The sequence below is a fragment of the Sarcophilus harrisii genome, chromosome 1, assembly GCF_902635505.1.
Source record: "Sarcophilus harrisii chromosome 1, mSarHar1.11, whole genome shotgun sequence".
Lineage (NCBI taxonomy): Eukaryota > Metazoa > Chordata > Mammalia > Dasyuromorphia > Dasyuridae > Sarcophilus > Sarcophilus harrisii.
Window position 1 is genome coordinate 669617215 of NC_045426.1, and position 12273 is coordinate 669629487.

Genomic DNA, 12273 nt, shown 5'->3' on the forward strand with positions numbered 1-12273 from the left:
CACAAAAAGAACCGATATAAATTTTTGAGCATAATATGTTAGATCTTTGTTTCTGTTTTTGACTTCCTTAGGGGTATATGCCCAATAATTAGAACACTGGATTAACAAATATGGATGATTTAAATCTCTTTTCTTGAATAATTTCAAATCAAAATTCAGAACAACCAGCTATCTAATTTTATAAATGATGATACTTAGATCCTTAGAGGTTATTGTTATTGCTGTTCATCTTACCCTTTATTTTTGAAGAGGATCAATAGTTCATGACTTGACTTCATGACTTAATGTTTAAGTGAATTGGGTTTATCTATGGCAGAGCTATGCAAAGTCACCAGCCTCACTTCCATTGATCAGAGTCCAGTGGCAAAATTAAGGGACTTATTGAGGGTCACAGGGGTAGTAAGTGGCAGACCTTCAGATTTAAACCCAGTTAAGTGTTCCATTATATCATGTTGCTTCCCTTTTCCATCCTTTCATCAGACTAGAAAATCCATTTCTCACCCATCCATCCATTTATCCATCTATTCCCTTGGCTATCCATCCATTCACCCATCCCCCAATTCATCCATTCATCCCCATCTAAGCCATTAAACAGCCATTTATTAAAATCCTCCTCTATAATGTAGTAATTTGTTTTGCTTGAATGTTACATAGTGACTATGTTACATATGTTACAACAATTTTGTTTTCTTTTTTTTTAAATAGGGGCAGAGTAGGAAGGAGAGAAAATAGTTATTGAAAAAATAAATAAAACAAAAGATTTTTTTAAAAAAGTTTGCCTTAGCCCTTTTTGTAGTGACTAGAAACTGGAAAATGAATGGTTGCCCATCAATTGTAGAATGGTTGGGTAAATTGTGGTATATGAATATTATAGAATATTATTGTTCTGTAAGAAATGACCAGCAGGATGAATACAGAGAGGCTTGGAGAGACTTACATGAACTGATGCTGAGTGAAATGAGCAGAACCAGAAAACCATTATATACTTCAACAACAATACTACATGATGATCAATTTTGATGGACATGGCTCTCTTCAACAATGAGATGAACCAAATCAGTTCCAATTGATCAATGATGGACAGAAGCAGCTACACCTAGAGAAGAAACTCTGGGAAATGAATGTAAACTGTTTCCATTTTTGTTTTTCTTCCCAGGCTATTTTTACCTTCTGAATCCAATTCTTCCTGTGCAACAAGAGAACTGTTCAATTCCACACACATATATTGTATCTAGAATATACTGTAACATATTTAACATGTATAGGACTGCTTGCCATCTGGGGGAGGGGGTAGAGGGAAGGAAGGGGAAAATTGGAACAAAAGTGAGTGCAAGGGATAATGTTGTAAAAAATTACCCAGGCATGTGTTCTGTCAATAAAAAGTTAAAATAAAAAAAAAGATTGCCTTTATGCAACATCCTTTGCTGGACACTGTAGGAAGTAACACATTTAGATGGTATTGTGGGGTAGAAGACAAACTCCTAAATTTAGGGTGAGAAGACCTGGGTTCAAAACCTATGGACAAGTGACATACCCCTTCTAGCACTCTGTTTCTTCATTGGATTCATCCCTTACATCTCTAAATCTATGACCTTGTCATTTGTCAAAGGATCTCAAGGTCCTTTCAACTCTTAAACCCAAAGTCTTGGCTAAGACACTGTATGTGTCTTTGTGGAACTCAGCATCTAGTGAAAGAATCTCTCTGGCATGACACTATGTCTTCTGGTAATTCCTCCAGAAGTGGTCAGTGAACTGGATCTGGGGTGGAGATTGCCTGTGGAACCCCCACCGAGAACTCTAGAACACAAATCTTGAAGAACACCCAAAGCTTTTCTGTATCTTCCTGAAAAAGCTGCAGGGAGAGAGACGGGGGCTCCCTTCACACTTGTGACCAACACCATTTCAGACAATTCTCTTGCATCTGGTATCTCTTTCATAAAGACTCATCTCAGTACCAAGGCTGGGGTGTTAGCTATTTCCTCCTCAACGGTCACCATCTCTTACCCTCCCACATCCAGTAGCAGCCCTATGCTTCCTGTTTCCAAGGCAATGACTGTGGGGGGAGGGAGGGAAGAGGATGTTTCTGGGGCTTCTGAAAATGATCTGAATCTACTCAAAAGGTGACCTGGAGATCAAAATCAAGAATGAATCCTCAGCCACATTGTCATTAGAAAATGTTTATTGACTAATCCCAGAAGTCTCTTTTTCTTCTAGGAGGGATTCAGAGAATGTCAGCTGAAAGGGACTTCTGAAAGACCCTTATCCCCTCTACACTGTCCTTGACAAATGGTCCTCTAGTCTGTTTGAAAATCTGCAGAGACAGCATTCCAGGTTTCCCCATCTGGATTATTTTTCATGCATACTATGTCTAGGACCTAGGACCACAGGACATCAAGCTAGAAAGACCTTAGAATAAAGAATGTCAGAGACCTTAGAATGTCAGAGCTCACAGAAAGTGAGCCCTGGGAGGGTTCTTAGATCATGTAATGTCAGAGCTGGGAGGGCTCCTAGAACATAGAATGTCAGGGCTGGAAGAACCCTTAAAACACAGGATGTCAGCACTGGGAGGGTCCTGAGAACATGGAATGTCAAAGTTGAGAGCTGATTTTATGGGTACAATCTTCTCATCTGATGGAGGAAGTTATTGAGGCTGTCAAGGAACTGTCAGAACTGGACCTAGAACTCAAATGTCCCAGACAGCCAGCTCAGCTTCTGTCTGTTGTTCTAGGAAAACGAAGAAATAAGTCAGCCTGGGGAATATGGAAGGAAGGACAGAAGCTGTGGGAACACAAATAAAAAGAGGTGAGAGGCTACCGTGGGTCTCCAGGGCAGAGAGAAAGGAGCCTCTGCTAGCATCTGGACTCAGAGAGGCTCAGGACTTGGGGCTCTGTCCTTCCCATTTTCCAGCCCTGACTTCCTCAATTACCCACTGTCCACGTAGAACGGTTATGGATGGAGCCCTACACCCCAACATCCCAGAAAATGGCAGCTACCTCCCCACAGTGACTGGCTGGCAGTTCCTCTTTAATTTGTGAAAAATAACATTTAAGGGTAAGAAGGGAGGGGCCATGGGTAGGGGAAAAGGGATGGCCAATGCCATCCCTCTGGCCTCAGAGACTTGGGAGATAGAGAGAAAATGACCATATTTAATGGTCTCAGGCCAGGGAACTGGGATTTTCAGATAAATACCCCAGACCTAGAGAGGGGGAAATGACAAGAGGAGCCTGCAGTTGGTTTAAAACATACACACACACACACACACACACACACACACACACACACAGAGTTCCTTTCTCAACCCTACTCCCTGAATACACAATCACATTCTAATTTTTACAGATATATTCCATCTCTCTTACAAATAAGCTCTTCCCCTCTGTAGGATTCAGTTTCCCCAGCTGTGAAATAAAGGGATTGGCCTAAATCACTGATTCTTAACCTTCCCTTGTATACTTAACCCCTTTAGGAAGAAACCTGGTGAAAAACCTTTGCACCCTTTCTCAAAATCATGTTTTGAAATGCATAAAGCAAAAGACACAGGGTTACTGAGGAAACCAGTTATGTTGAAATGCAGTTATCTAAAATTTTTTTAAAAACATGCACAGATACCCAAGCCCCAGGTCATGGTCACTTACACTAGCACATCTCTGAGGTCCCACTGAGCTGTGATCCTGTAAAGTTAATTAAAATGAACTCATATTCATTCTTAACACACATCCTAATACCCATGTGTCTCCATTCAGACCTTTGAATAACAGGAAGAGTAGAATCCCTGGAGATTTCTAAAAACAGAGGGGTGAGCAGATTCTTCCCACAGAGACACTGTGAGTGCCATGGAGGCAAGGGGATGAGCAAGATGAACTATGTGCTCTTGTGGAGGGAGATCTTTAAATAACAGGAAGATAGAACCCCTAGATTTCTAAAAACCAAGGGGTGAGCAGACTCTTCTCTCAGAGACACTGGGGAGTGCCATGGAGGCAAGGGGATGAGCAAGATGAACTCTTTATGTGCTCTTGTGGAGAGGAACACTGTGGACTCTTGAGACCTACACACATAGACAAATGTCTAGTGTTTCATACCCTTGCAACAGCCCAGACACGTCCCTAAGGAAAGCCTTTCCCAGGACTAATCCCCTCGCCTGTCACACATTCCCATTCATGCTTTGAATTCCATCGCATGACATTTAGCCCGTTCTCCAGGGCCCACGTACATAGGGTTATGTTACCCCGACCCCCTTTCTTCTCTGCACTTTCCCCACTCCAACAAGTCACCGGTCTGCAAGCTGCCCACTCAGCCTGGCCCGGCAGCCTCAGCAATCCCAGCCCAAGGAAGGATGAGGCTGGAGTCCTCCAAAGAACCTTACCCTTCCCGGCCAACCAGAACAAAAGGGTAGGGGTCCACTGGGGTGTGGAAGAGAGGTGGCTGCAAGTAGAGAGTCTCAGCCCGCCAAAACAGCCACTCCCTCGGGCCCAGAGGTAGAAGATCTTTGCCCTGGACATCCTGCCAGTGCCCACTGGGGTGCTGGGCTCTATGATGTAACATCCTCTTTGCCCGAGACATCAGGACTTTGGCCTCAAGCCCAGGACCCCTACCCCAGATCATTGCCCAAAACCCCTTGCAGGAAAGTAGGCGAGGGGAGACGGTTCCCGGAACTTCGGCCCATAGTTAGCCAAGGGCACGAGGCCCCACCCCCGACGTGCCCTCCCTCGGGTGGGCCACGGCCAGGAGGCGAGGGCGAGAGGAGGGGTTTGGGCCAGGAGGCTGGAGGCGGGGGCCTCAGACGCTTCGTACACTGGACACGCTGGACAGAGGCTCACGCATCCGGAAGCTGAGGGAGCGGGAAGTCCGAAGGCTGTCCCGGGGCCGGAGGGAGCTTTCGGTGGAAGAGACGGAATGGGTCTCCATGGCCCGGACCAGACAGTCCCCGGGCCCGCGGACCCCCAGTCTCAGGCAGCCCCAGCACAAGAAGCCCAGCACTGCCCTGCACACCTCCCGACTGCGGAAGGAGTAGATGAGCGGGTTGATGGCCGAGTTGAGCACCGCCAACGTCAAGATCCAGTCCATCCCGCGCAGGTACTCCTGGGCCCAGTCGGAGGAGCCAAAGACGTCGGCCAGCAGCAGCCCGAAGAGCGGGCCCCAGCAGACCAGGAAGGCCACCAGGATCATGAGCACGGTCTGGAGGAGGCGCCGGGCCTTGTCCTGCGCGTGGCCCCGAGGGGCCTTCTGGCCGTTGGCGCGCACCAGGCGGAAGATGGCCCCGTAGAGCAGCATGATGGAGGCCAGGATCAGGCTGAAGATGACCACGCAGAAGAGGATGTACCACTTGGAGTAAAGCGGCAGCAGGCTGGAGCAGGCGGCGAACTCGCAGGCGCAGTTCCAGCCGAGCAGGGGCAGCAGCCCCAGCAGCACGGCCAGCAGCCAGCAGAGCCCGATGAAGCCGTACACGCGTGCCGTCTTGCTGCTGCGGGCCACCACGGGCCGCATCATGGTGGCGAAGCGCTCCACGGCCGTGAAGAGCAGGCTGAAGGTGGAGGCCGCCAGGGCCATGAAGAGCAGCCCCTCCCGGAGGAACCAGTGGGTGGGCGTCAGGCGGAAGGTGCGTGGGCCCGACAGCACGATGTTGGCCAGGTAGGCCACGCCCGTGAGCAGGTCGCTCAGGGTGATGTTGACGATGCAATAATAGACCCAGCGGCGGGAGCGCATGTGAGTGACTATGGCCACCAGCACCAGCAGGTTCTCCACGATGATCAGGCAGCTGACGGCCACGAAGAGCGCCCGCAGCCAGCCCAAGCCCTCCCCCGGGGGTCCCCGAAGCTCCAGCCGCCCCGTGTAGTTGTAGTGCCGCAGGATGAGGTCCGGGTGCCCGCCGTCCACCAGCTGGCGGCACGAGGAGAGGTTCATCCCCCAGCCTGGGAGCAGAGCAGGGGCCACGAGAAATCCGCGAGGCTATTCCCCGGGGCCCCGCAGGCAGAGGGAGACCTCGGCGGCCGGCGGCAGCGGGGTGGAGTGTCCTGCCCGCCTTGAGCAGCGAAGACTAGGCCAGGGTTTCCTGTTGTTTGAAATTTCCTGTTATGCGGCGGAGCGGTGCCCCCAAGGGTGAGGCAGGAGGGGCAGGGAGGGGCCAGGGCCCCAGCGGGGCCTCCACCCCAGCTGCGGTGGAGGAGCCACCACACGGGAGCCGGCACGGCCCCCAGGAAGGCTCCCAGACCGGCCCAAGTAGGACGGGGCCGGGGAAGGAGCCCAAGGACGGCTCAGGCCCTCAGGGAGCAAGGGAAGGTGGCTCTCCAGGCCCCTCCGTGCCTCTCAGAGGAAAAAGTGAGGGAAGGAGCGCCCCGGGCATCCTAGAGCGCCAAGGGAACCCTTGGCAGCGAGTCAGCCGCAGGCGCCCTCCTTAACTCAGTCTGGCCCAGGAAGGGGCTGGCAGCTGGTCAAGGAGCCCAGGTTCCTGGAAGTTACTAGTTATATGCAGACCTGTGGGCGCACACGTGCACACACCCCACTGATAGACACCAGAAAACACTGACAGAAGACAGTCTACATTATTTAGCATTATAGACATTGTATATTATATGACATCAACAGAACACAGAAATAGAAATTACAGACAGCAAGGATGGACATACGCGTACACTGAAAGGCAAAGCAGACACAACAGAGACATTGTTGAGACATTCACAGAAAGAAACAACACAGAAACAGAAATTATAGACAGAAATAATGGACATACACATACACTGAAAAGCAAAGCAGAGATGCATCCCCCTGGACACAAGGCAGAGACCAAACACAGGGAGACTCTGGGGGCAGGACAGGACCGGACTAGGAACTGAGGGGGATGTTGCATGGTGACAGTTCTCCCCTTTTGACATTCTGTCTCCTCTGTTCTAAGGACCCTTCCAATCCTGTGGTCTAAGGACACTGTCAATTTAGACACTGTCTTATGTTCCAAGGGTCCTCCCACCTGAGCTATATATGACATTCTCTGTGCTAGGGCCTGTGTTCTTCCTGGCTCTGATATTCTGTGTGCTGAAGGCCTCCACAACTCTCCCCCTTTCCCAAGCTCTGAAATCTATGTTTTAAGGACTTTTCCAGCTCTGACATTTTATGTTCTAAACACCATCCCAGCTCTGCCATCCTGGGTTCTAAGGGCCCTCCCAGCCCTGACCTCCTGGGTTCTAAGGGCCCTCCCAGCCCTGACCTCCTGGGTTCTAAGGGCCCCCCCCAGCTCTGACATCCTGGGTTCTAAGGCCCCCCCCAGCTCTGCCATCCTGGGTTCTAAGGGCCCTTTCAACCCTGACCTCCTGGATTCTAAGGGCCCTCCCAGCTCTGACCTCCTGGGTTCTAAGGGCTTCCCAGCTCTGCCATCCTGGGTTCTAAGGGCCCTCCCAGCCTTGACCTCCTGGGTTCTAAGGGCCCTTTCAGCCCTGACCTCCTGGGTTCTAAGGCCCTCCCAGCTCTGACATCCCGGGTTCTAAGGGCCCTTTCAGCCCTGACCTCCTGGGTTCTAAGGGCCCTTTCAGCCCTGACCTCCTGGGTTCTAAGGGCCCTCCCAGCTCTGACATCCTGGGTTCTAAGGGCCCCCCCAGCTCTGACCTCCTGGGTTCTAAGGGCCCTTTCAGCCCTGACCTCCTGGGTTCTAAGGGCCCTCCCAGCCCTGACCTCCTGGGTTCTAAGGGCCCTCCCAGCTCTGACCTCCTGGGTTCTAAGGGCCCCCCCCAGCTCTGACATCCTGGGTTCTAAGGCCCCCCCCAGCTCTGCCATCCTGGGTTCTAAGGGCCCTTTCAACCCTGTCCTCCTGGGTTCTAAGGGCCCTCCCAGCTCTGACCTCCTGGGTTCTAAGGGCCCCCCCAGCTCTGACATTCTCTAAGGGCCCTCCCAGCCCTGACATTCTATAACTACGTGATTCTGGTGAGGAGGAGGCAGGACAGTAAGTAATGTACCAACAGTTCACCAAGATAGCAGAAGAGAGCTCTTAGGCAACTGTTAAACCACAATGGATGGCCAGTGCCCCCTGTGGGAAGAACCACAAATTGACCATGAAAGGAGAGGAGGGCCAGTAGATCTGAAGCAGTCTGATAAGCCCTGAGTTTGGAGGCTTTAATCTAAAGGGGGAGACCAAATCTTGCCCTCAGCAAGCCCCCAGTCTGAGGTGGGGAGAGGGAAGAGAAGGAACTCTTCCCATACTCAAATATGCTACCCATAGTTTACCTAGAAAATCCTAAAGAGAGCTTCATTCTAGAAGGCCTGAAAGAACCAACCAAAAAGTCTCCTGAGACCTAGATTCAAGTTCTGCTTTTGAGACATGTCGGCTACAAGCTCTTGGTCTACTCACTCCACTTCTCTACGTTCTAGGCAACATATAAAATTATAACTTGGAGGGCAGCTGTTGACCTGTGTGGGTAGAAGAAATTTCCATCTAGGGAGTTCTTCATACAAAATCACAAGTCAGAGAAGGTTGTACTTTGTTTTGCTCTAGTTTTTGTTGTGTTCAATCGTTAGCTCATTAGATGGGGAAGGAAACAAACATATATGAAGCACTACCTGTGACACAAGTGAGCCTGGGCTGAGCTGGGTGATTTAAAGATAGCATCTCATTTGGTCTCACAACAACCAGGCAGGGAGGGGCTCCACAGATCCGGTGTCTGCAGGGTGAATCCCCCACTCCCTGGTTTTCTCTCTTTCTTATCATTCTCTTACACACAACGCAATGCAGTTATTGTACATGGAAATAGAATAAGATGCATGGAGGCACTGTCTAAATATCTGCGTAGCTAGAGAGAGGGCAAGCTCTGTGTCTACATAGATATACCTATATATGTCTAATCTACAGAGTATATATCTAATTATCTAGCTAGAGAGAGCTCTATATTAAAAATGGCTATATCTATACATACACACACGCTATATGTCTATATCTATAGAGAGAGTTTATATCTAACTATATGTCTAGAAAAAGAGAAATGTTCTATATCTCTATAGATATATCTGTTCATATACACACTATATGTTTATATCCACAGCAAGAGCATATATCTAGAGATAGCTTTATCTCTATATAGATATAGCTATACATTCGTACAGGTCTTTATCTATGGATTATATATCTTACTATATAGCTAGAGAGAGAGAAAGTGCTCTATACCTACATGGAGATATCTATACATACATATAAATTATATGCCTATATCTATAGAGAGAGTGTGTATCTAGTTATATAGCTAGAGAGGGATAGCTCTATATTTATAGATATATCTATACATACACATGTTATAAGTCTATGTCCGTAGGGAGAATATATTTCTAGCTATCTGTCTAGAGAAAGACATGATCTATACATCTATATCTATATACATACACACTGTACTTATTTCTAAAGATAGCTTTATCTCTATGTAGATATCTCTGTGGAATATAATTATATATCTAGAGAGAGAGATAGCTCTATATCTATATAGATATATCTATAGATACATTCACTATATGTTTAATATCCAAAGAGAATATATATCTAGATATAGCTTTATCTCTATATAAATTTCTCTATACATACATGCAGATCTATAGAGTATATATTAACTGTAAATCCAGGGAGCTCTAGACCTTTATGGATATATCTATACATTTACACATGCTATGTGTATGTCTGTATCTGTAGAGAAAGTATATATCTAGAGAAAGACGGGCAGGTGGGTGACACAGTGGATAGAGCACCAGCCCTGAAGTTGGGAGGAACTGAGTTCAAATCTGATTTCACACTTAACACTTCCTGGCTGTGTGATCCTGGGCAAGTCACTTAACCCCAACTGCCTAATTGCCAAAAAGAGAGAGAGAGAGAGAGAGAGAGAGAGAGAGGTAGCTCTATATCCATACATATATACTCTCTCTCTCTCAATACGGATATATAACTCTAGGTCCATAGAGAGTATATGTATTTAGATATACACATCTATATATCTATAGTGTGTTTTTGTGTGTGTATACACACCTGCACCCCTCAAATATGTGTCTGTATGTGTGCACATCTATGTATGTTTACATATACACACACACATATAGGCCATATATGTGACTTGTACATGTATACATCCATATACATGCAGATCTGAGTTATAATTACATGTTGAACCCCACCATGAGAATGTGGACTGATTTGACATTTTTCGGTATCCCCAGCACTCAGCATTGTGCCTGACACAGAGAGGGCCTTTATAAATACTTTTTCATTCTTTCATTCATTTACTCTCTCCTGGCTCTGACAACCCATGTTCCAACACCTGGAGCAAATCTGGCATTCTCTATTCTGTGCTTCCTGGTTGTCGTTCTGTTCTGCAAAGGGGCTTTCCCAGCCCTTCAGTTTTAGGGTCCCCCTGTCTTTATCCCATTCCACTCCCCCAATCCTCTAGGAAGCTTCCTTTGAATTAAGGAGGAGAAAATGATTGAAGGGAAGGGAGTTGAGTGACAGCAGGATACAGGCTTCAGAGAGTGTGTTTGGGGCGTGCCCTCCTGAATCTGGGTCTACTGAGGGCTCTCTTAATCCCTTTTTCCACTCTCTTTCAGGGCCTTCCTTTCCCTGAGCTGCCCCCTATAGCCGTGAGATATTCCACCTGCCCATTCTTTCCCTACCCATAGTCACACCTTTGCTGTCCCCTGCTATTGTGGCTCAGTCATGTCCCCATTTTTGAGATCTCGGACAGGGGTTTTTGTGAGGGGGCTGATGATTCTGGAGGCCAGGAGAGGGGAGCTAGGAGAGGAGCAAGAGGAACTGGGGATGTGGGTGAGGGAGATTAGAATTCCCATTCCCAGGTATCAAGCTGCCCTGTAGAGTGACTGGGGGAGGGGCTCTTTCTGAGTGGGAACAGAAGGATCCCTGGTAGATCTCCTGGGGAAGCTGAGGAATAGGAGCTGAGGTCCTCAGAGGCAGCATCACCCCTCCCCCAGTGCTGAAAAGGCTTTAAAGCTGACCACCCTGCCAGAGGAAAACAGGGACTGAGGGAAGGTGACCAGCATCATCTTCAAAAACAACTTCTGTGTCCCAGTCACAGATCTGGGAGATCACATTCTCAGGCCCAACAAAACTCCCCCCCGCCCCCGCAAGTCTGATTCCTTGATCCCATTCTTCATCAACTATCCAAAGCCCCTGACCCAAAACCCTATACAGAAGAAAAGCAGCAACCTCGTTACCATTCCCACAGTTCTCAGTTCATCTATACATAGATTCCCTGGATCAGGACCACAAAGAAAGTAGTAGAATACAGTTGCCATGGAGACAAGCCCTATGAGTGGCTCAGCAGGCTGTAGAAGAACCTTTTCACTGGATTCCCTTCACCAAGGGACTGTGGCTGCTTTCCGTTTCCTTGATGGCCACCCCTGCTACACACCCTAGTCCTTACATGGAGAGGCGATGTGGTAAAAGGTAAAAAAAAAGACTCACTGGATCACGGGTCAAATCTCAGTTTGGCTTTCTAGGGGCATAATGTTGGGCAAATTTCTGACCTCTCGGGGCTGATTCCTCACCTGAAAACTGAACTAAATGACTTCTGAGGTCTCTTTTATACATGTTCCTAATTTAGCTTTGTTCTAGTTCTGATTGTACCACTGGCTCATTGTGGAAGCTTGGGTAAATCCCTATTTTTTCTTCCTTTCCTTTTTCTTTCTTTCTTTCTTCCTTCTTTCCTTCTTTTTTCTTTCCTCCTTCCTCCCTCCCTTCCTCTCTTTCCTTACCTCCCTTTACTTTTCTTTTTTCCCTCCCTTCTTCCTTCCTTTCTTTCTTTCCTCTTCCTGCCTGCCTGCCTCTCTTCCTCCCTCCCTTCCTTTCTTCCTTCCTCCCTCCCTTCTTTTCTTTTTCTTTCTCTCTTCATTCCTTTTCTTTCCTTCCTTTTCCCCTCCCTTCCTTTCTGCCTTCCTTCCTTTCTTTTTTTTCTCACTCCCTTCTTTTTTCTTTCCTTCTTTCCTCCTTTTCTTTTTTCTTTCTTCCCTCCTTTTCTTCCTTTGTTTCCTTTTTTATTCCTTCCTCCATCCCTTTGTTTTTTCTTCCTCTCTCCCTTTTTTCCTTTTTTCTTCCTTTTTTCCTCCCTTTCTTTTTGCTTTCATTTCTCCCTCTTTTCTTTTTCTTTCTTTCTCCCCTCTTTCCTTCTTTCCTTTCTTTTTTTCTTTCATTTCCTCTTTTCTTCCTTTCTTTTTTTTTCTTCCTTCCCTCCCTCCTTTCTTACTTTCTTTTCTTCCTCCCTTCTTCCCTCTCTTCCTTACTTCTTCCCTCCTTTTCTTCCTTCCTCC

At 47.7% G+C, this 12273-nt stretch overlaps 1 protein-coding gene across 1 annotated transcript; it reads right to left on the minus strand.

Moving 5' to 3' along the window:
* Positions 1-1351: 1351 nt before the first annotated feature.
* S1PR4 (sphingosine-1-phosphate receptor 4) lies at positions 1352-5901 on the minus strand. Its single transcript, XM_023496972.2, has one exon. The coding sequence runs from the start codon at positions 5899-5901 to the stop codon at positions 4777-4779; it is 1125 nt and encodes a 374-aa protein (XP_023352740.1). The 3' UTR covers positions 1352-4776.
* Positions 5902-12273: the final 6372 nt, after the last annotated feature.

What these genes read in the sequence shown, in the direction of transcription:
- S1PR4 (XM_023496972.2), bottom strand. Translation starts at nt 5,901, where the DNA reads ATGAACCTCTCCTCGTGCCGCCAGCTGGTGGACGGCGGGCACCCGGAC.